General features: G+C 34.7%; 1 protein-coding gene across 1 annotated transcript in view; it reads left to right on the top strand.

The window, feature by feature from the left end:
- Positions 1–23,784, top strand: part of Ola1 (Obg like ATPase 1) — a 166,709-nt gene extending 142,925 nt beyond the window's left edge. The window contains exons 8-11 of the mRNA XM_047545810.1: positions 14,361–14,501; positions 15,182–15,278; positions 17,333–17,455; positions 20,723–23,784. Coding sequence (XP_047401766.1) covers positions 14,361–14,501; positions 15,182–15,278; positions 17,333–17,455; positions 20,723–20,824 — 463 coding nt within the window. The 3' untranslated portion in view covers positions 20,825–23,784. The remainder of the gene's footprint in view (positions 1–14,360; positions 14,502–15,181; positions 15,279–17,332; positions 17,456–20,722) is intronic.
- The last annotated feature ends 2,021 nt before the right edge of the window (positions 23,785–25,805 follow it).

The following is a 25,805-nucleotide window of genomic DNA, read 5'->3' as shown; positions in this document are numbered from 1 at the left end:
TCAAACTGAACATCTAAATCTGCATTTTAATTCTTTGTTAATTCTACCTCAGTTTAAAAAATAACTTTTTAAAACAGCTGTCAGTGTCCCCTTGTTTCCTATACGAGTGTATAAATACACAGTCACATCACATTAACAATGGAGACATATTCTGAGAAATGGATGCTTAGGGGATTTGATCATCATGTAGATTTCATGGAGTGTGTTTACACAAACGAAGATGGCTGTGATGCCTCTAGGCAATAAAGTCTTCTGGGGCCACCATTCTGTATGCAGTCCATTATTGGCTGAAACATTGTGCATTGCATGGCTATACATATAATCTAGAAAGATCAGCAGGCAAACTAGGTAATCTCTGTGACAATGCCTGTGTTATTTATTCACACCAACCCAGCACCTAGTTGGACGTATTTTTTGTCTGACAGATAGTAAACATTTAATAAATACGTATGTGAATGAATGGTTTCAATGCATTTTGAGTGCTTTTCCACGTATTTTATAATACTGTTTCTAAATATTGTGTGGTATATTATTATAACAGTGTACTATATTTATCCAGGTCCCTCAATGTTTTTTCTTTTGACTCTTTTGCTAAAAAAAAAAAAAAAAAAAGTACAGCCAGGTGCCGTGTCACAGGCCTTTTTATTCCCAGTGGCTCCAGTGGCTGAGGAAGGAGGATTGTGAGTTCAAAGCCAGCCTTAGCAACTTAGTGAGACCCTAAGCAACTTAGCAAGACCACATCTCAAAATAAAAAATGGGCTGGGGATGTGGCTTAATTCAGTCAGTCCCTAGTATAACAAAAAAATACTGAACATCATACAAACATTTGAAAAAGTACATTAATCTTTACCTTCACCTCAACCAACACTATTTTTTTTAATCTTTACCAATTTGATAGACAAATAGTGATATGTTATTTTCACTTTTATTTCTTTGATTACAGTGGAAGGGTAAGGTACATTTAATGACTTTTGGGTCCGTTATTAGAAAATGGAAACCTGTATCTGCACTGGGAACAAAATTAAAAATGGGTTTTTCAGTTGCATAGCATTTGATTTCTTATAATTATTATTTTGATATATGCTACAAGCAGAAATTTTATTTAAAGAGAAAACATTTAAGAATCTTCACTTAATTATAATATGCTCATAATAAAATGATTTTTGGCAATTACTTTTCAAATGAATTAATTTATTGGAAAATAGTAGATAAGTATAAGAGGCAATTTGCCAGGATGGCGGAGAGAAACCTTTAAACTGGGGGAAGAAACAAAGGAATAAATGTTTTATCAGTTTTTGTCTCTCCCAAAAAGTCAGAATAGGATGTGTCAAACCACTCTTCAGACATACAGCCAAGTAACAAATTGTTCCTAGTCTGGCTATTTAAAGTGATGTAATAGAACATAGACCAAAGTCAAATACACTTACTACTGGTTTGCCTCAAATGTATTTCTTGTATGATATTTGAAATGGTTTCTGAAAGCAATGATTTTTAATGAGTAGCTAAATTTGCCATTTGTCTATACAGCAGACAGAACGATTTAAGGAGGAAGAGAAAAAATGGGTTAGTGCTTAGACCTGCCTTCTCAGATAAATCTGATGCATAGCCAGGTCACAGGTAAATGCAATACAATTGTGTAAGAAATTGTCTTGGTTTCTTTTCTTCAAATTCCTGGTTTTAAAAATAAATAAATAAGTAAAAATTAAAAAAAAAAAAAATTCCTGGTTTTGAGGCCAAAATCTAATATTAAGATCGTGTACCCCCTTCTCACTGCCCGGAGCACTGCATTTCCCCTGTCATAACATTTGTCATGCACTTTTGCAGTTGCATATTTACCTTTTTTTTCCTTTCCCACTCCCTACTGTCCTTTTCCAAAAGTTGCATCACTAAGATCTATCATGACGTTTATTACTACACAGTTCTTAGTATATATTTTTATAGTCATTGTACTTGAATTCTTTTCCTTTTGATTACCTTCCTACATACAAAAATCAATTAGGCAAGACTTCTTATAAATAGACAACTGATTATTTAAAGGAGTTCCCATTCTTTACTCACAGGTAATCTAATACTATTTTTAAATTCTATAGTAAATATTGAGAATGGCCCACTCAACTGACAGGAGACAACTGAGATTGGGGACTAACATTTGAAGGCCTCTCCTGTATTCAGGGCACTTAAATCCTTGCCTCAACCTGTGAGTGTAGGTAGTATTGTTTTTGTTATGGGTGATTAAATAGGCTCAGGAAACTTAAATAGTTTTCCTAGGATTTTGTAGTTAGAGTGCAGTTGAACTGTAATTTGAATTGACATCTGCCTTACTCCAAAATCTCGCTTTTTGTATTGAACCATACCTTCTCGACGGGAAGGGCGAATATTATAGGATCATAACGTGGGTAATATTAGCATTCCTGTTTTTTATCTTTAAATTAGTTCTCAGCTTAGTTTCAGCATTTTTTATTTTTTAGGTGTAATTCATGTACCCACAATTCTCTCTTTTAGAGTGCACAGTTTTTTTTTTTAGTGTATTCACAATGTTGTATCACCATTGCCGCTAATCCCAAAATATGTTCATCACCCCAAAATGAAACTCATACCCATTAACAAGCAGTTCCATCTAGCCCCTGACAACCACTAATCTACTTTCTATCTGAATTTGCCTATGGAGGCTATCTCACATAAATTGAATCACACTCTGGCATTTGTGTATGACTTCTTTTACTTAACAGTGTTTCTGTGTTCATGTTGCAACATGTATCAGTACTTCATTTCTTTTTATGTCAAAATAATATTCCATTGTATGGATATACCACTTATTATTTTTTATTTATGACCTACTGGGTTTGAAGTATTATGATTTTGATTTGCATTCTTCTAATGATTTAATGAGGAGGATTTTTGTATTTATTGTTATTTGTATGTTCTCCTGGGAGAAAAGTCTATTCAAATCCTTTACTTATTTTTAAGTTTGGTTTCTGTCTTTTTATTGTTGAATTATAACAATAAAAGTTTTTTGTATATTCTGGGTACTGTACTCCTATCATATGTATTTCTCCCATGTCATGGATCACCTTTTCACTTTCTTGATCTTGTCTTTCTTTTCTTTTGCAGTACTGGGGATGGAGCCCAGGAGTACTCTACCACTGAGCTATACCGCTGCTTGCCCCCACTCTTTTTTTGAGACAGAATTTCACTAAGTTGCCTGGGCTGCCTGGAACTCATGATCCTCCTATCTCAGCCTCCTAAGTAGCTGGGATCACTGGCATGCATCACACCTGACAAAATTTAAAGTTTTTAACTCATATTTAAATATTTGGTCTATTTTAAATGTTGTATGGGAATAGTTGTTTAAGCACTATTTGTTGTACCACTGTTGATATAATAGTGTTATAGCACTATTGTTGTTGACTGTTCTTTAAACATTTAATTGTTTTGGGACCTTTGTCAAAAAACAATTTATCATAAGCTGTACAACAAAAAATAACTCGGTTAAAAAATGGGAGCCAGGTGCAGTGGTGTACACCTATAATCCCAGCATCTTGGGAGGTTGAGGCAGGAGGATGGTGAGTTCAAACCCAGCCTCACCAACTTAGCAAGGCCCTGAGCAACTCAGCAAGACCCTGTCTCTAATAAAATATAAAAAAAGCCTGGCGATATGGTTCAGTGGTTAAGCACCCCTGTGTTCAATCACTGGTACCCAAAAAAAAAAAAAAGGCATAGAACTTGCATAGACATTATCTCCAAAAAAAAACAAAATATATATATATAAAATATATAAAAAAAAAAAAATATATATATATATATATAAAAATACACACACACACAAATGGCCAACAAGCATATGAAAAGATATTTGATGTTACTAATCACTGGAGTAATGCAAATCAAAACCACAATGAAATATCATCTTACTCTCTTAAAGTTGGCCACTATCTAAAGAGCAAGCAGACAACAAGTATTGGGAAAGATTGAGGAAATTGGAACTCTCGTGCATTACTGGTAAGAATGCAAAATGGTCCAGCTACTGTGGAAAAGTTTAGTACTTCTTGAAAAGGCTAAACATAGAATTACTTTATGACCCAGCAATCCTACTTTCAAAAGAATTGGCAGTAGACTCTTGAAGATGTATTCCCTTACCTGTGTTCATTGCAGCATTGTTCATAATAGCTGAGAGGGAGAAGCAGCTCAAATGTCCATCAAGAGATCAATGGATAAAGAAAATCTAAGACAAACAATGGAATATTATGCAGCCTTCAAGAAGGAAATTCATGGAAGTGGTTGGGTGATGGTGTCTGCATGCAGAGGAGGTGCTGGGCAGCTTCTTCCTGTCCCCAAGCCCAAGAGGGTGCCAAGTAGAGTGGAGGGGAGCCAGCTGAGCCAGGCCCTGAACTCCTGCCATAGCCAAGAACACACTGTCCTTGCACTTCCATTGGTGGACATAATTGAGTGATGAGAATAAATTCCTGGATGAACAGGAGGAGGCGGTGGCAGTGGCAGAAGAGCCAGGCCAGAGCTTTCGGCCCTAGCCAGGTAGATAGGCTCCTGTGGCAAGGGGGCATGATTCAGAAGTTCCATGTAGTCTTGTGGAACTCTCCAGTCAACACCAGGAATCAAGCTGTGAAGGAGTGAGCCCAGGATGTGGTGCTGAAAGTCCTCACAAACCCTTAAGAGCAGCAAAGTTGGGCTGGGGTGGAGCTCAGTGGTAGAGTGCTCGTCTAGCACATGTGGGGCCCTGGGTTTGATCCTTAGCACCACATAAAAATAAAATAAAGGTATTGTGTCCACCTACATCTAAAAAATATTTTTTTGAAAAAAGAGCAGTGAAGTTGAGCAGGCTGTACAATTGCTGGACAGAAATGGCATTGACTTGTTAATGAGGTACATTTATATTTGAGAAGCCCACAGAAAATAGCAGTGTTACTCCAGTGGCACAGAAAGGCCTTAGCTGTTGCAGGACTAGTCTCTATTACAAGAAAGAAACTGTTAAAATAAGACTTATATTACCTTCAGAAGAATTTTGGATGCCCAGGCTGGTGAAGATGGAATTAACAATAGATCATCTTCCTAGGGATTCCCAGCAAAGTTTTTCAGGACACATATCTGCTGAAATTTACTGAGGTGTATTATTTTTGAGTTAGAAGGAGAAATCACCTTAATGTTTCCTAAATCCTTTGCAGGAACTGAGAATCTGCCTTTTTCTACAAAGTGATGCAGAACTGACATTTGACTCTCTACAGAGCTGGTGGCCAGTGTTGGTCAGATGTTCCTGTGTATGCTGCCTGTTTAAAACGGGGGTTTGGGGGGGGTCTTCATCATGAGGATGATGTCTAGAGGCATTCCAAATGGTCTTTCTGTCATAACTTGGTAGGCTTTCCTACAGTACAGACTCTTAACAAAACAAGCCTGTCAGGAGCTCGTGGTAATAGAATTGCTTATCTTTATACAAAGAAGGTTGGCAAACCACCAAAATCTGCATGTAATGTGTGCCCAGGCAGACTTCAGTGGATTCATGATGTGGGACCCAAAATCCTTATAAGATTGTCTAAACGAAAAAAACATCTCAACAGGGCCTATGGTGGTTCCATGTGTGCTAAATGTGTTCATGACAGGATCAAGCATGCTTTCCTTGTAAGCATACGGTTCAGTATTAATTATATTCACACTGTCATGCAACAAGTTTCCAGAACTTTTTCATTGTGCAAATCTGAAATTCTGTCATGCAACAAGTTTCCAGAACTTTTTCATTGTGCAAATCTGAAATTCTGTACCCACTGAACAAAACCCCTTTTTAACACTGGTACCCTCTATTCTATTTTCTGTGAGTTTAACTACCTCAGATACCTCACATAAGTGAAAACATATATTTCTTGCTATGTTGCTAAGAGGTCTTGATAAGGTTGCTGAGGCTGGCCTTAAACTTGTAATTCTCCTGCCTTAACCTCCCAAGTTGCTGGTATTACAGGCATTGCCTCTGGACCCTGCAAAAAATTATCATCTTAACACTGTACATTTACCAAGCATTCCTTTTTTATTTTGAGACCTTTAATGTTTTTATTTTGAGCCAGGATCTCGCAGAGTTGCTGAACCTGACCTCAAAGTTGTAATCATCCTGCCTCAGTCACTCAAGTAACTGAGATCAGAAGCTTGCGCCACCTTGCCTGGCCTAGCAATTTCATGTTGTGTATAGGATCATAGCATAGTTGGGAAATTTCCTTGTAGCTAACAGTGTTTTATAGTCTCAAAATATAAATATTGGCTTCATAACTCATGATAACTGTAATTGCAGAATATTTCTACATGTGATATTTAAGGCCAGAATATAAAATTACAAAGAACAGATACAGATTCAAAAATAAGTATGTCTCAGACATCAGAGTGCAAAGTGTTGAAAGGGTTAAGTACAAATTCCCACGTCCAATGGTCATAAATTTAGGTTTTTAAAGTAAATCATTGGATTCACAGGTTGTTCACAAACTATAATTTGAGAAACACTGGTCTAACGTTTCAAAAGTGTACTCTGCTTAGGGCCACTTCTTATCAATACAATTCTTAACTTAGTAGCCATTATAAAGGGTGTCATTACGAAGCCAGAGATTCTGGAGCATCTAAAAGTCTGAGGTGCTTCTTTTGGTACATTCACAATGAGTCTAGAGATAGTAGCAAGATGGTTCAGACTTGAATTGTAATAGTTCAAACCACAGTTATAACTTAGAAATGAAGATAACTCTACATGAATTTTTGTTGATGTAGTCTCACAACAATTAGGTATGTTTCCCCCCACCCCACCCCCAGGTTCTGTTGTGGTTTTTACTTTACCATTTAGCTATTTAAAAAAAAAAATTCCTCCGGTGGTCAAGGAAACTATAGCCCACTAATTTCTAAAGGTTGACTTTGGCAAAAACTAACTAGTTAAGGAAAGTAGGAATCATATGTACTTCCAAATGTCCTTTCACTTGATTTTTTTTTTTTAGACACAATTTCAGATTAATTCATCAATCCACCCAACACTTATTGAGCATCTACTTGTGCTAGGCACTTCTATAGGTGGTGCTGGAGATACTGTAGTTGACAAAATATTTTTAAAATGGATCTATCAATGCTGGCTAGAGACAATAAACATTAAGTATATAATAGAATAAGTCCTATGAAGAAAAAATAAGTTAACATAAGGGAATAAAGAGTGGCAGAAGATGGGAAGAAAAGTAGCATTTAAATAAATCTACAGGAAGTACCTAAAGATTTTAGCACTTGTTTGATTTCTGGCATATGCCATAGGTTATAGAATTTTCCATCAGAAAAGGATCATTCAGTGAACTTTAGAGTAACTCAAAGCAACAAAACTCTTGTCTTCAGATAAAAAAAAAATATATATATATATATATACATATATATATATATATTTTTTTTTTTTTTCGCCCCCGCCTGGTAGTGGGGATTGAAACCAGGGATGGTCTACCACCGAGCTACAGCTCCAGTCCTTTTGTTTTTTTATTTAAGACAGGGTCTTTGCTAAGTTGCCAAGAACTTGTAATCCTCCTGCCTCAGACTCTCAGATAGCTAAGATCACAGATGTACATCCTGCTCTCTGCTAGATGAAATGTTATGCAGAATCCCATCATGTAAAACTGAATCAACTCTGGTTGAAATGCAAGAGTGGATGGTTCCAGAACTTCACTCTTCCTTCCTTCATTGCTCTTTCCATCCTTTTTCTTCCTAGCACCTTGGAAAATCCTTTAGAGAACTCAGAACAAGTTGAAGTTTACTAACGTAAACCAATTTGCAGATGAGTGAAATAACCAACTGGAGTCACTCTGCTAGTTACAGCATCCAAAATGCTTTGACCAGAAGTGTTTCAGGTTTTAGAGTTTTTCAAATTTTGAAATATTTGCATAAACTTCACTAGTTGAGCATCTGTAATCCAAAATCTGAAATCGAAACTTTGCAAGCATCATGGCACTGAAAAAGTTTTGGATTTCAGAGCACTTCAGGTTTTCAAATTAAGGGTGCTAAACCTAAATTAGCTAGAATTCTTCCTACCTTGTTATCCATTCAGAAAACAGTTGAGCATCCTCTGTGTGGTAGGAGGATCTGTGGAGATATCGAGGAACAAAGACACAATGCTGACCTCAAGAAGTTTTGGTGGGAAGAGAAAAGCAGAAATCACATACTTAAATAAAGATAACCCTAAAAGATGCATCAGTATCAAGATGCTTTCACCTATAAATAACAAGGAAAATCATAACAAATATTAAGACCTAAGGTAGTTGGTCTCCTGGAATGGTTAATTCAAAGTTCTTATGGTATCATCATAAACTAGGATTTTTTTTTCATCTTTCCACACTTCTATTCTTTTCATCACAAAACAAGTGCTAGAGTTCCAGGGGAAAGATCTAAACAGTGTCCTACAGAGACTCTCTTCTTTTCCTCTTTTTAAGAGCCAAATGAATCTTTTGAAACCTTGTCCCAAACCCCTTTAGCAGACTTCTCATGCCCCATTGACTCCATTGACCAGAACACACACACACACAACATGATGCCTTATAATGACTGCAGAATGAATGGGACTTTCAGACAGTGGTTCTATGAGGTCCTCATAGAGAACAGTTAGTGGCAGTATTCTTTCACTTGATGTGAATATTTCCTCTCTGCTGAAATCATTTCTTATATTCTGAATCTAGACTCCAAAGCTAACATACTATAGATGTTTTCTAGGTATTAGGACTTATTAGAATAAGAGAGACATAATTTTATCTTCTAAAATAAGAAGTGGGGCTGGGGTTGTGGTTCAGTGGTAGAGCATGTATATAGCACATGTGAAGCACTGGGTTCAATCCTCAGCACCACATAAAAATAATAATAAAATAATTTTTAACAAAGAAGCTATTGGGCTGGGGATATAGCTCAGTTCATAGAGTGCTTGCCTGTCAAGCACGAGGCCCTGTTCAATCCCCAGCACTGCCAAAAAAGAAAAAGAAGAAGCTGCAGCAGCAGCAGCAGCAGTAGCTATTGGTAATCGTAATGTCTAACTAGTTTTTTTTATTGTTTTTGTTTTTGTTTTTGTTTTTTACAGTGTATCTGAAAATTCTTTAACATTGCAAGGGATTCAGTCAAAGCATTTTCATAACTCCCAAAAATTCTAGTGACTTTTTCCTCCTTCTGGTTTTGGACCTGGGAGACATAATCAGGAATTATTCTATCATTCTTACTCTTCTCTGTATCAGCAGAATAGGTAGTCAGCATCAATCTGCTTCATTATCAGTTGGTTTTAAAGTCCAAAATAGAATAAGTAGACTTGAGAGAGTTTTAATGTTCAACAAAGTTACCCTAAATGGTGATATAATTTGGCTTTAGTACTGAATGGATGCATCTTTCACAGTGTTGGCGATTACACCAAGGACCTCGGGTATGCTAATCAAGCACTATACAACTGAGCTACACTCCCAACCCTGGATCCATCTTTTTTATTTTTATTTTTTAATTTTTTTTTAAGTCAGAGATGGACCCAAAAATTTTATTTCATTTATTTTTGTGTGTGCTGAGGTTCAAACCCAGTACCTCACTCATGCTAGGTGAGCACTTTACCACTGAGCCATAACGCCAGCCCCTTGAACCCATCTTTAAAGGATTTTCTGAAAATATAATCAGAATTTTAGTTGTTAGACATCACTGAAAGGCTAGAAAGGCATGAGATGTAGAAAAGAAGATATTAAAGTTCTTACCGAAGTATGCTAGAAAAGCTATTTCAGTCAAATGCCTTGGCACACACCTGTAATCCCACAACTCGGGAGGCTGAGGCAGGAGGATCACAGGTTTTATGAGGCCAGCCTGGGCAAGTTAGTGAGACTTTATCTCAAAATAAAACATAAAAAGGACTAGGGATGTAGCTCTGTGGTAGAACATCACTGGGTTTAATCAACAGTGCCAAGAAAAGAAAGGGGGAAAAGCTATTCCAGGGGGGCATATTTTAATTTGCAAGGATTTGGTTGTTATACAAAATATCAAAAAAAAAACTGTTGAATTTGTTCTCTTCCCTTTGTAAAGGTCAATATTGTTTTGTGATGCCTTTCTGAGTTTGAGTATGTGTGTGAATGTGATAATGTTTGAATCAAGAGTGTAAAATTTTTTTCTTACTATTGGTGGTGGTCAAAAATGTTTGAAAGCTATTGTATTAAAACACTATAAAATAGTTATTTAACTACTATAGAGAGACTTCAGTTGAGACAGTAGATTGAACCAACACAGGAAGCCTCCCTCTTGTTCCTAAAATACAGAAACACTAGATGAAATAACCAGAAAAGAGTGGTATTGATGGTGGTGTGATAGTTTTAGACTATATAGCTGGAATCGAAAGCAGAATGGGGTTTCTCTAGGTGCCAAAATAGGAAGGAATCTCAATGACAGTGGAGAATGAAATTGACAGTGCATGGCCCTCACCCAAAACTGGGCTGATGTGTAAACTCACCCAAAGCCTGGGACTCTCCATGTCTTTCCCCCCAAAAAACCCAAAACTACCCTATAGATACATCTCAACGCAGGGACCACCAGTTTCCTTTGGAACATAACTGCTACTGCCAAAATGACACTCACTACATGCATGTGCGTACTCACAAACCAGTGTCCCCAAAGGTCATTAACCGATGACAAATGAAGGAGTGAGGGAGTTATACCCAAGAAACTAAATGTAAAAAGCAACCTGAAAGGAACTTTTAAATTATGTTGAAAAGATTAAAAAAAAAATAGATGAGTAAAATATTACCCAAAAAGTACAGATAGAGTTGAAAAGAAAACAAATAGAATTTTTAGTAATAAAATTGGTGTCTAGGGCTGGGGATGTAACTTGACAGACCACTTGCCTAGCACACGAGATCCTGAGTTGATCCCCAATACCATAATTTTTTTTTATTTGAAAGAAAATTAGTATGTAGGAAAAGAAATATAAACAATGTGAACTAATCAATTTTGGGGATTCAAAATTTCAAGACTGGCTAAGAAAGTTAGATTGTAAAACTAAAGGTAAATTTTGGACTTTAAGAAAAAAATTAGTGCTAAAGATCTTATTCTGCCAAAAAATCTAACAGATCCCAACCTGCCAAAGTGTGTCTCAGAGTATCATCATCCTTTTCAGTTTTAAAACTAGTTGTCCCTGCTTTGTCCTTTTGCTCCACTACCAGGGAGAAAAATACAACAATGTCAGTTCTTCCTCCATTTGTTACTCATAAGACTTTGAGGAAACCAAATGTAGTTTTGACTCCTTAGTGAGAAGGATGAATCCCCTTATAATAATCTGTTCATATAAATTTGCAAAATGAATACTACATAAGTCTTCATAATTTTAACTCTTTGGGAGTATACTTTCCTTAATATTCCCTCTCTTCCTCTCCCTTCATATAATTTGATAGTCTATGACAATATCATCATCATTATTTTGTTCACTAGCAATTCAGTGGCTTTCTTTAGACATTTCCTAACATTTGTATGTGGAGATTATTATTCAGTCACTTTGATGGAATGTGCTTAGAATTGATTTTGCAGTGGTGATAACTGAGCTCAACTTTAATTTTCTATATCCTTCATATGCTAGTAGCATACATTTTTTTAGATGACTAGCTATAGTTTGGGGTTTGGTTTCTAGCAAAAGAATAGACATTTTTCTGCAAAAGGTACTAGTTCTCATGGGGTTCAAACTTGTGATCTTTGCCTCATTATCACACTTTTGTAACCATCAAACCCAGTAGACATAGCATTTATATTTTCATCTATAATCTTGAAATTGAATCTCATTTTTTAATCACCCAAGGCTTATTTCAAATATGTAATTAAAAACCACTTTGGGACATTTCTGACTTTTGTTTGATAGTGAAAGTCACAAAAGTAAAGCACACAGCCAAAGAACCTAACTCACTTTTCATCTTCCCTGTGTTTTCTGTGACAGTGAAAGTCACAGAAGTGAAGCTTGCAGGCAAAGAGCCCAACTCACTTTGCGAAGAGTGCTACGGTACCATTTTCTTTTAGTGAGGCGATAGCAGGTCTGATGTCAGTCACTTTAGAGACCTTTAGACCTCAGTGCTCATTTACTGCTAAAATGTACCCGCTCAGCTTCTGCATTATGAAGATCATCTGTCAACACTTTGAGAAATTCTCCTTTGTTATTAAGCGTGTGATGCTCTACACTGTCAGGTTTTTTTGCCAATTATAGTTAAGGTACAATGGTGTATTCACCAGATCAAAGTCTTACATTGGCGGTAGAGGAATGATTTGTAAGTCTTTATTCATCTGAATTGTACAATAGAACACCTGAGGAATGCAAATAATCCCTCTGAGGTCGCTGCAGGAAAGGCTGTTAAAATGACAGGGTAGAACTATTGTTATTCTGAATTGATGTTTTAGCCAAAGTAATTATTTCTTATCTTGTTTCATAACAGTTCTAGTTTTATTAGTTATGTTGACCGTACTTGTGAAACAAAACGTGTGTGATATTTTTATTTTATCTTTATACATGGGCTTGTTTTATTTCACTTCATTGAATCAGTTTATGATCTGCTCTTTAAAATTAGGTATTTCATTGTAACTTACAATAAAAGTGTGTTACTAAACTACTGATAACATTTTAATATAGAGTTTTGTTTGAAAGTATTAAGTCTATAAAGTAACTTAGAATGTGATGATGTTTTAGGCAGAAGTACCAATTTAAATTTCCCCCTTTTTTTTCTTTTATTCTCTTCTTCATAATTTTGGATTAGAAAATATCTGGTTTGACTCTCATTTTTAAGGCATTATACTTTATTCCAAAGTAAGTCTTAGTGGTTGGTCTGTTTTTTAGGATGTGAACAAAAGGAAACAAGTTATGAAGACAAAAAAATCTAATAACATGTTGAATAGTTACCTTTGTATAACAAACATGTAAAAACTATTGTATGAATTTTTTCATTTCTTTTCCTATTTTAAATCCTGTTCAGTGGGCCATACTCTTAATTTTCTAATAACTATGATTCCCTGCCATTTTCTTTGATAGTTGAATTTTGATAGGTTTGTGATTTAGTTCTTGTTTTTCTTTTCCCATAAAATGGCATTTACATTGATCATTTAAAGAATTTCTGCCACAGTATTTTGCAAAAATAGCTGTTAAAAACTTGATCTAAATATAGGAGACTGGTAGAATTATGTAAGGCTATGGCATACATTAAAAATTTTAATATAAATGTCAACTGAATCTATAGTCAGATCTGTGTGAAACACAGTTCCAGAAGCACAGGATTATATACTGTTATTATCTGAGAATGAAAATTAATAATAGTATTTGTTTACTATTCGCAGGCATTTTTCTAAGTTCTTTGTGATACATGTATTATTATCATCTCCATTTCTACAAATGAGGAAACTAAGACTTAGAAAAAAGACTCAGTAATCTGCTCAAGAATAAAAAACTAGAATTAGAACCTTTTGGTTATTATCACATTTATTTCATTTATGTACTAATTACTGGTTTGCCAAAATACTCCATACTTTGAAAGGGGAAAAAAAAAACCAACTTAATAATGTCTTTTCAGGTAACAGCTAGTATCAATTTCCTACTAATTTGACTTTCCAAGTCCTTAGTGATTAAAGGAATTTATTTCCTATGCAGTTCTATTATTCATGGTCCTACAAAAGTCTGGTTCATAAGAACAGTTAGTACATGATTGACTATATTTATAAATCTGTATTTCTATACTTTTTATTTGTTTTGGTTTTGTTTTGTTTTTTTGTAGTTAGCAAAAATCTCCCTCAAAACCAGTAAGTTCTTTTAGTTCAAGAATGAACTAAACCAGGGCTGGAGATGTAGCTCAATGGTAGAGCACTTGCCTGGCATGTACAGGGCCCTGTGTTCAATCCCCAGTAAAGAGGTTGGGGGACGAACTAAACCAGGCATATAAATGTCTGGGTAGAACAAATTATTTGTCAAGGATTCTTCAAAATTATCTGGGATTTTTAGGTGTGATACTTATACAAATATAACTTTATATTTTCTCTTTAAAAATTGACTTTGTAAAGAAAAGGAAGTATAACATTGAGGCTTTATTCAAGGATATGATGTTAAGGCTGAACAAATTCAGTGTAACTTTAAAAAGTTTAAAAATATTTGTAAAACAGTTCCTACAGATAATGTGTTGAAGTAAAACTATAATACAGTAAAATATCATGGCATATACCTGAAGCAATTGCTGCCTGTTAATGCCTTGACCTTGGAAAGCTATACACAAAAAGATGGCATCATAAAACCGTGCAATTCTTATGAATATGTATGTGCTACTTGATAATAATGAATGTGGTACAGTCATGCATGCACTACAAGATAATGTTGTGCCCTTTTTTGTCTACAGGTTGATAAAAATTAAAGAGTGGGTGGACAAGTATGACCCAGGTGCCTTGGTCATTCCTTTTAGTGGGGCCTTGGAACTCAAGTTGCAAGAATTGAGTGCTGAGGAGAGACAGAAGTATCTGGAAGCGAACATGACACAAAGGTTAATTAGCATTCATTTTCCCTACACTTTATTATCAACTATTTCCTTGCAGTAATTTAATTGCTTGCGCTGATAGAATAATAAATGACAGAGTAATTACCATTATAAAGAGGGAATCTTCTCCTTTCTTTACCATGAGACAGAGTGAAAAGATTTATTTTAAATTAAGTTTTTAACTGTCATCTGTCATCTCCGTACAGTGTTTTAATTATAACATAGGTATTAGTTATGTATATTTTTGAGGAGGGATGATCGCCAAAACTCTTTCGTCATGTTCAGTGGGGGAGGGGAAAGAGTGAATCAGTTGCCATATTTTTTTCTGAGTAACAGTAATATATTGTTAGACTATTGGATTTCAGTCAAATAATTTTGCTTTCATGGCCTAAACCCTGGAAATAATTAATATTAGATGAAAATAGTCATAGACTGGGTTTCTTTTTTTTTAATAGTAAACAATTTAAAATGACATCTTGAGGCTAATACAATTAAAACCAATTTACAAAGAACATTTTTAGAAATAGTCACTTGCTTTCTGACCTCTTCAAGTATGTTATGAAAGATGAATGGTCATTTACTAATATCTTTAACATTATCTGCTCGAAATGAATAATTTTAGCTTCATTCTGATCTGTGGTACAGACAACTTATGTGCTGAGTGAATTTGTTTCATTTTATTTCAGTGCTTTGCCAAAGATCATTAAGGCTGGGTTTGCAGCACTCCAACTAGAATACTTTTTCACTGCAGGCCCAGATGAAGTGCGTGCATGGACCATCAGGGTAAGATTCATACTTATTCATCAGCTATATCCAGTTCCACACTATTGAATTCAGATTGATATCACTGACTTTGAAGTTTGTCATGGTGGCGGTTAGCTAGTCATTACAGATGAGGTTTTTGTCCAGGATAACTTTAATTATTTGTGAGCTGCTGAACAGTGAAAGTGGAGCGGCATTGATTGAGGCAGGTAACAATTGATTCTGCCTATTACATAGTCTGAATTTCTTCATCCTGTAGAATCTGTCTACCCTCCTCCTGTGGTCAGAGATAAGACGAACCAGTATTGTGCTTGCTTAATCTGTGTGACTGGGTTTGTCTGCAGTGAAATTGATGTTGCTTTTCATTTTGTATTCGCTAAGTTTGTTTGGGTTGCGGGTGGTTCTTTCCTCCTTTGCTTTGCTCGGATTACATTTTCAGCAATAAAAGCAATATGACATCATTATGCTCTTCATAGATACACAGTTGGGCTCAAAAAGCTAAACTCAGTGTACAATAATTCATGCCGTTTTTTATTTGAATTCATAGAAGTGATATTTATTTTCAGTGTTATATGTTCAATCTTTAAAAATGTGATATGTATTTTAAATATTGATGTCTACTGAATATGACCAGAGAGAATGACTAATTTATTCCCAGAGGACAACAGAATCTGAACTGTAATGGTTTGCTTTTAGATGTAAATATATTGTAATATAGTAGTTACTATTGAAAAATATTTTGAAGTACATATAGTCCCAAATAATGTTACAGAATATAAAAATAATGCTAGAACTTTCAGACTCAGTGTCTTTGTTATGCTTTTTAAAATATCTGCTACATGATAAATTTTAGTGCTGCTTTGATTTCTGTTTTCAGTTGACTACTGTAATTTACTGTTACATTTATTTTGATTTAATATGCATAGAAACATGGAGGCAGTTCAACATAATGTTAAATGCCTTGTGTGACTGTGAGATTCACTTTTCTTTAATCTCCTCTCCCCTTTGTAAAAAAAAAAAAAAAAAATGTTTGATTGACTTCTAACCAAGGTCCTTTTATATAGACTTTAAAATAGTGTCAAAGCAAATCTGAGTTGGTAAACAAATTGGGGCCAGTGTTTATTTTTATTACATATTTTAAAGATATATTTTAAAGCCTTAAAACTTCAAACTTAAATATGTGAAGCAGGAAAGAGCATGCTCTGGGCTTAAAAATGTGAAAGCTGGTTTATCTTAAGACTGATTGTAAGTAGCCATGATTTAATGTGCTAAGATATTTAGTCAGGTAAGCATCAGTGAGTACCCATATTAACCCAATACATCTTTTATTGTAAAAACTGTGCTTTATAGTGTCAGACTCCTTATCACTTTAACATGCTTTATTAAGCAGACTTTCGGTCACCATTATTTCTCAGATTTCTTTCTATGGTTGTGTGTGTCTGGAATGTATGTCCTTGTAATTTAACATATGGGGTAATTATAAAACATTTCTCTTCCTATCTTAACTTGAATTTCCTTATTGATGGTTAGAGGCAGGGTGTATTACCCAAAATGTTCAAAGTCTCATTAAAATTTCTTGAGAATTTCAAAATGATTTGCTGAACAGTAGGTTACTGATTTGTTTGAAATACCTTAAAATTTCCCTTTGTATATTGATTTTTATATATGTTCTTTAGATAAGGTGAAATTTTGAGAGTGTTTTATCTTTTTAATACCTTTGATAATTCAGCTTGAAAGTTACTTAAAAATCTATTTTTTTCCACTGTGAAGAATAGAAAATCGAAATGAAACCTACACCAAAACCAGACCACTGCATCTAAATCAATAAAACCATAGATGGCTGTTAGGAAAAACAAAGCTACACTTCTTTAATATCTCCTGATCTATCTGTGCTATATCCTGCTGCACAGATAGTGTCCAGTGTTGAAAATTTACTAATTGTATACCTGACATCTTAACTGGTATTAAACTAAGTTTTAGTTGAGCCAACTAAAGATCAAAAAAAAAAAGAAACTCTATGCTTACAGTCTATCATCTTAAATGCAATTAGTTTTCTCTGGTCTTTCGTTTCAAAGAAAGGGACGAAGGCTCCTCAAGCTGCAGGAAAGATTCACACAGATTTTGAAAAGGGATTCATTATGGCTGAAGTAATGAAATACGAAGATTTTAAAGAGGAAGGTTCTGAAAATGCAGTCAAGGTAAAGAACGGTTTTTAAATTTTCATGTTTTATTCACTATTTTTTCACTAATATGAAGATACCCACGATAAGAGTGAGTGAATATTTATCATCTAAACAGTGTAGTCTAAAATAAAATAGGCTTATCAGAATTAATTATTACTTATCAACTGATTCAAGAATTACAAATGTTCATGTGCTTTTAGACCATTTTTAAAGATTGTGAATTGTCAGTAGTTGTGTAAGGTTTTTTTTTAACTGAAAATAAAAATGAGCTAGTTTTAATTCATTGTAAATAATTTTAAACAATTTGTTCACTGATAGCCAATGAAAAATTATGAATATTTGAAATACAAGTCACATGATTAATTCAAGGAAAGGGGTAGAAACTTAGCAAAATAAAACCTATTATTGCTAAAACTTTATGGTTTACTTTGTTGTTGTTTAAAGATCTTTGAGAATTTGAGTTGCTTTCTCAACACTAGAGGGCAGGTCCAAAATTATACTTTATTCTAACTAATTAGCATAATTTGATTTGCAGGCACTAATAATGAAGCAATGTTCTAGATGAGTCATAAATGATGTTTTAAATATAAATTCTGTTGCAAAAATTTTTTTTCTCTTTTTTTTGATTATATCTTACTTAGATCCAGTAATCTCCAATGAATAGGAAGGTCAGCTGATTAAACTTGAAACTCTAGGAAGGCTTCTTTACCTTTAATTTAATTTAATATTTAAAGTATACTATAGAAAATGTTATAGAATTTAAAGAGAACTGTCTTGTGTTTACTATTTCATAATTTGAAAGGCATACAAAAAAGTTTATTTCAAATTTAATTTATTCTCACTGGTATCATTGGAACGATCATACTGGACAGCAGGACTTTAATAGAACTGCTGGAACCCCAGGAGGAGGAGGGGGATAGCTTGATATAATTGGTTTACTGTTGAATAAGAGCCATTTTGCTTTTTAAAATGAGCAGAAGTAGTTCCAGTTTACCACTAAGCAAAGTCATTAATTTTCCAGTGGTGTCATGTATATTGATAGAGATAGGTATGCAAATATTGAGATTGAACTTTGTCAGGAATACTAATTAGACTTTGGGGGGGTGGGAATCTCAAATTATTTGTCAACATGCTACATCATGTTGGCATATGTATATTTTCATGGAGTAAAGGTTATTTTCTATTACTAGAATTCAGAGGTCAGATGCTTCTTTTTCATATTCTTACATGATAAGTCTGTTTTACCAATCTTGGTATAGAGTTTGTGTTATGATAAACTTGAAAACAGCATGAATTGTGAATACTTTAATAATTCAAAGAAACTGGCATATACATTAAAATAACTTACAAGTATATTTAACACTAACTGAAGCTTTATATTATAAATGGAAAATGTTGACCTGGCTTTTCAACCTAGAATATTTTATGTGGTTTTCATGTCTAAAACTAACACTTTAAATTTTGAACTGGGTAAAATGAAGCCTTTATAAATTACCTATGTTCCTTTATTTAACAGCTGTTTACTTACATATTATAAGTAGGTTTTAGGTTTGAGAGCAGAATTGTATATATGCGTATGTATGTATATGTATTTCTAACACCAGTGCAGCATAACTAATTTAATGCCAGTGCTGTGAACTATATACTGAATAGCTCTGTGTGGGCTTTGTAGTCTACAGGGATATCACATTATTAGCAATCATATCTGCTTAGGCAAAGCTGGCTTCTACAGATGGCTGCTTTCAAGTGCAAATGAACTGGTTAGACGTGTCTTGTTTAATACATACTCAAGATTCACAAATGGGTATTGATTTTTTTTTTCAACCAGTGTTTCTGATAGCAGTGGAAATGGATTAAATGGTCTCTGGAGAATTTAAAGGAACACTGTCACTATTAATAGTAAACTTGAGTGGTAACAAAGTATAAAAACTTACACTAATATGTCATGTCAATATGTATTTGATTTAGATTGTCTATAAAATTTTGTAACTGTAGGCTTTAGAGTGTAGAAATAAGTAGCATATGACCTTCAGTACCTCTTGTCTTTACAAAAATCATATGAATATTTATTTATTTATTTATTTATACTTTGTAGAATGGTAAGGTATATTGTTTTTTAAAAAATAAGCTTTATTTTAATAGCATAGTCTATCAGTAGGTGATTTTCTATATTATGTACATAATTGAAAAGATACTTATGAGGGCTCTTCAGTTTGGTTTGTCAATTTTAACCTGGTATGTATGATCTTTGTTAGTGTTCTTGTTACTACTTAGTATAATTTCACTTGATTTCGAACATTCTTCTCGATATCTTTGATGGGAAGTACTAATCTTGCTAAACAAAGATTTCATGTTCTCAATAAATTCTAACAGAAGGAAAACATTTTCGAGAATTTTTTTCAAAAGATCCTTGAGTTCTCATTGTTGAGTAGTCTCTAGCAGGATCACGTGGGACCATGTCAGTTGTGTGCAGTGTTAAGTGTGGGTCCTGGAGAGCCTGTTGTGCTTAGGGTGAAGTGTGTGTGCTTGCCACAGGATGAACTTGATTTTCTGAAACTGCCACTTGTTTGTATTAAATTATGGCAGATTGTGTGTCTGGGTCTGAATCAGTTGCTTTGCTGACTAATTTACAAATGGAAAAAGTATCAGTCTTTGCAATTCCAACCTGTTAGAGTCTGCTTGTAAATAGAACCATTGTTCAGTAAAGTACTTCAATGATGACTTCTAGTTTACACCACTATGAGTTGCCATTGTCAAAACTAAATTAAAAAAACTACAATAGTTCAAAACCTGTGCACTACAGTTGACTGTAGTTTTTCATATAGCAAACTACCTTTTTGGCATCACTGTTGTCACCAAAGATTTTCTTCAAGAAAGTTAAACAGCTTTAACTAGTTATATAGTCTTTTTTCTGCCTGATTTGATCTGTTTTGTTACAGCAACTTGCTGGATGTTTGCAGACACATCAGAAATGTGCCATAAACAGCATGTAATGAAACTTAATGATATTGGTATAATTACATTTATGTACCCACAGTTTAGTGGAGAATACATTATGATTATGTATATATGGAAAATCTAGTTCTGCCCAAATCAGAAGTACTTTGCTTCTCTCCAAGTCTAGTTTTCAACTTGTATGCCTTCTATATTTGTTTTTTTACTTTTCTTTTTTCTGTTTTTTAGTATTACCCAAGTAGTATGTCTTGCATCTGCTCTTACTGTTTGCTGTATGTATTTGGTTGTAAAATAATAACCCATTTCTTTTGTATTTCCTATTTGTAGGCGGCTGGAAAGTACAGACAACAAGGCAGAAATTATATTGTTGAAGATGGAGATATTATCTTCTTCAAATTTAATACACCACAGCAACCAAAAAAGAAATAAATTTTAGCTATTGTTCAGATAAACATACAAATTCCAAAAGGCATAGTTTTTTTGTTTTTTTTTTTTTAATTAAAATTTCTGAAAACTGAAGGGATAAATAAAGTTGGGGGACTGGGATTCTTCTACAAACAATTATTTTTATTTGTTTCAAAATTATAAAATACCTTGTACCTCCAATGAAATGCAAGTTACTAAATGTGAACAGCTTTCCTTTTCACGTGATTAAGACCCTACTCCAAATTGTAGAAGCTTTTCAGGAACCATATTACTCTCATGATACTTCATTAATCTCCATCATGTATGCCAAGCCTGACACATTTGACAGTGAGGACAATGTGGCTTGCTCCTTTTTGAATCTACAGATAATGCATGTTTTACAGTACTCCAGATGTCTACACTCAATAAAACATTTGACAAAACCAGCCTTGGTGTGTTTGGGGATGTCTGTATTGACTGACTATGGTGTGCTAAATGCGATACGGCACCTGGTGGTTGCTGATTACAGAATTTTAAGGCATGTGTATGACACAGTAACTGGCAGTGTGGGGCAGCTGCAATTGTATCTTAAAAGTGAGTCTGTCATGGGAATCAGAAGAATAGTATGCCAGGGATTTGTCTCAAAAAAGTTAATTAATTTGTAGATGGACATTATTGAAAAATGATAGGACTATTATTATAAAGTCTATATAACATAGTTGTCTCTGACCAGAAGGAAAGAAATTCTGTTTCAAAAATTAAGGAATTTTATTATTGTTGTTCTGACTATATTAAAAGAAGTCTTTGTTTTTAACCTTTTATATGAAATTATTAAATTGTGAAAAATGACCTATTCAATTCTGGTGGGTTAGACTTTTGTTTCAGTATAGCAATGCATACAAAAGTCCATATGCTTGTTGTAAAACTACTAAAAGATTAGATTTATCATTTTAAAATGTCATACATGCTATTAAAATACTTGGGGCCAGTTGAAATTTTAGTGTGTCTAAATTAAGCATTTTTTTGGAAAGAATAATGACAAATTAGTTATTTGAAGACTGTTTGCCTCTCAGCCTTCTTCTCTGTGATCACAATGAAAGTCTTAGAATTCTCTCATCCCTGAGCTCTCCTTTTTTCTCCCATGTTAACACTCTTGTGAGACCTCCTTATCTCCATGCTCCACCTTTTTGTGCTCCTCTAATCTTAGGGCCATTTCCATGGAATACAGATTCATACCCAGGCCAGCCTTTGCTTCACTGTATTACTTTTCATTGTAAGATACAGAAGTGTATGTTGCACAACGGGCAAAAAGAAAGGTGGATTCTCAGGAAAAGCTGGCTATGCCTAAGAAAGGATATTTTAAAGAAGGTTCTTTTTTTGAGTATCAAATAGTGATCTCCTTTTGATAACATAAAAATGAATAAACTGCAGCAGAGAAATAAGAATAAAACTAAGTGAAGGATTAAAAAAAAGAACTAAAACATTAATGAGACCAAGTTACAGGTATAGTGTTGTGGAATATTCTTGTTATTTTTCTGTATTGGAGTAATATGTAGATTAGTGGATTATTAGGTATTTCAGCAGCATAAGAAATCAAATACCTTACTTTCAAGTCTTCTCCAAAGTAAACTGCATAGACTTTTTAAAGAAGTTGAAACATTACTAAAAAGTCTTTAAGATTGTGTAATTTTAATTTCTCTAATTTCTGATATGGTAATTGCACACTGTAGAACAAAATCATTAATAAGATAAAAGAGTTAGTTTTGAGGCAACTGCATTCATTAGGGACCGAAATCAAATATTAAAAACGTTTCTGCAGGGCTGGGGATATAGCTCAGTGGGTAGAGTGCTTGCCTTGCAAGCATAAGGCCCTGGGTTCAATCCCCAGCACCTCAAAAAAAAAAGTTTCTGCAACATTCTTATATGTGTGTACACAAAATTGCATTTTCTACAAAAGTTCAGAATTAACAGTCCAAGAACTGTTTCCTGTATATAATCTGTCTTCTTTAAGACTGGTGATAGTCCATATATTTTTAGGATTATAAATAAATATTTTTGCACATAAGTAGCTCCATCTTAATCGTATTTGTAGTTAAAAGACATTTGATTTGTGTACAAAGCTTGAAAAAAGTTTGTGATACCATTAAGTTCAGTGTTCTCACATTACCTTCATAATTTGCATTTTGGGCATGACTGAGATCAGAACCAGGACTCCTGAAGAAGCACAAATACTTTACATCACTAACTTAGTTCGGAGTGAAGCTTCTGTTCCCTTATTCACCAGTGCCATGATAGCTTAGTCTTTTTACCCACAATTAATCAACTTGCTATGTTAGAATTCTACCTGATACCTGATTGTCTTTGGTATTTCCAAAGCTACTTGGTCACAACTCTGCCTCTTCTCAATCAAAGTCAGAGACAGAGAAAATCTCCTCTTTTCCAGCCTCTCATATTTTCTGACTACTTAAATTCACTAAACACACTCTTCATTTTGCCAGACTTCAGAAAAGTTGGTTTTTGCCAGGCACCATGGCACACACCTTTAATCTCAGCTATTTGGGAGCATGAGTCAGGAGAATCTTGACTTTGAGGACAGCCTCGGCAAGTCACTTGGAAACTTTACACTGTTTCAAAATAAAGAAATTAAAAGGGCCGGAGTGAGGGAATAGCTCAGTGGTAGGTGCACCCCCTTGGATTCGATCCCCAGTACTACAAAAAAAGAAGCCACAGTCAGGTTTGAGGGTAAGTCTGTAATTCCAGTTACTGGAGGCTGAGGCAAGAGGATCACAAGTTTGCAGCCATCCTAGGCAACTCAGTGAGATGGTCTCAAAAGGAGGGGTGGGACTGGGACTGGAGAGCACCCCTATGCTTAGTCCCCAATACCACAAAAAAAAGTTGAACTTTAAATTGGAAAAAATTGATTGCAATGCATTTAAGTGTATAGAAATACAGTATGATGATAGAATAAAAGAGTTTTGACTGTTGAATGACTTTTTTGTCTCCTTATTGCTTTGGGGCCTCATATAAAAATTGACAGTTCTTAAATAAACTTTATGGTCTGAATATTCTCAGGCACTTATAAATTAGCAAAAAGTTCCATGTTTTAATTAGGAAATATTAAAAAAAAAAAAAAAACGGAACCCACTTGACCACCTGGGCAACACTGCAGATTTTCCATACCACACATCTGAGCCAGGCAGGTTGGCTCACACCAATAATCCCAAGTACCCAGGAAGCTGAGGTAAGAAGAGGATGGCAAGTTCAAGGCCAGCCTGGGCAACTTAGCAAGACCCTGTCTTAAAAGTTTTTTAAAGGTTGAGAATGTAACTCTGGTAGAGTACTTTCCTAAAGTATGTGAGGTCCTGAGTTCAATTCCCAGCACCACAAAACGCACATACACATATCTGATATAATTCTTGACTTTGTAGGTCTAGGGACTGATTTTCTCAGCCCTGCAATGTGGTGTGTAAAACAAATCACAAACTTCTCAAAGTAATTTATGAACTAGAATGCTACATCATTTAGCAGATGGTAGTGGTTCAGGCCCATCCACACAAGAGTCAGGAAGCCAGGTTTGAAACCTGACTGATTTTGTGTTATCTTGGTTATGCAAGTGATTTGATCACTATTGAGTCTGTGTAGGATCTTTTTCCTTAATGGGGTTTTTGTGAGGATTAAGTTTACATATTAAAATGCTAAAATTGCTTAGCACCTAGTAACTACTTAGTAAATATCAGCAATTTTAACTTTCTTCTGGTGTCTACCTACTCAAGAGAGAAAATTATGAATAAAAAGTTGCTTGGTAAGTTTAAAATTAGAATTGTAAATGGACATCTCCAACTAGGATACTTCTGTCAACTAGATCGATGTATCAATTTATTAGTCTTGCCTCTATAAGGTCACAGTGAAAGAGGGGCAGAAATGAGATTTGTTGTGGTTTCTTAGGGGGGAAGTTTGGGGTGTTTTTGTTTTGTTTGAACTGGGGATTGAACCCACGGGTGCTTTACCACTAAGCTACATCCCCAGCCCTTTTATTTTTTAATTTTGAAACAGGGTTTTGCTAAATTTCTGAGGCTGGCCCCAGAATTATGGATCCTCCCGCCTCAGCCTCCTGAGTTGTTGGGATTACAGGCATGTGCTGCCACACTCAGCTCAGGTGTTTCTTATAAGAATGGACATAATTCTTCACCTTATCAGCATCACAGACTTCCAGCTCTAGGGTGAGCTACAAATTTGTTAATGAAACATGAAAGGAATTCGGTCAAGTAAGTCAAGGTTCTCTGATCCAGCCTTTTCTTTCAGAGTTTATGCTTTCCAAACCAGAGAATAGCTTGTTTTCATTCCATGTCTCTAGAGAATTTCTGTGTATGTTTTCATGTTGTGGGTGACAGAGTAACTCTCACTTTAGCAACTAACTCAGGAGGGGGAAGCCCTCAGAAAGTGTGTATGTGGCCTGTATTTGAAGACCCACAATTCTATTCAGGAAAGTCAGTACATTCTGTGAGAAAGATGGATAAATAGTGACATCCTATTCTTTAACTTTTTGACTCTTCTGGTGCTCATGTAATTGTCCTTTTCCGGGGGACAATCCCATTTTAGTTGCCTTAGAATATCAGGAATAGATTGCATCTTCATTTAATTACTTTACATTCATACTTTCCTATTCCTCATGATATCTTTTTTTTTTTTTTTTTAGGTTCATAGGAGTTTATTTTATTATCCTTGGCATTTTCTTTTTTTTTTTAATTATTTTTACAGACTGCATTTTGATTCATTGTACACAAATGCAGTACATCATTTCGGTTTTTTGGTTGTACATGTTGTAGATTCATACTATTCATGTAATCATACATGTACATAGTGTAATGATGTCTGTCTCATTGCACCATTTTTCATATCCCCCTCCCTCTCATTTCCCTCTACGTAATCTAAAGTTCCTCCATTCTTCTCTCACCCCCACCCCCCCACCCCCATTATATATCATCATCCACTTATCAGGGAAAAC

The sequence above is a fragment of the Sciurus carolinensis genome, chromosome 3 (genome assembly GCF_902686445.1).
Source record: "Sciurus carolinensis chromosome 3, mSciCar1.2, whole genome shotgun sequence".
Taxonomy (NCBI): domain Eukaryota; kingdom Metazoa; phylum Chordata; class Mammalia; order Rodentia; family Sciuridae; genus Sciurus; species Sciurus carolinensis.
This window is presented reverse-complemented; position numbering and strand designations above follow the sequence as displayed.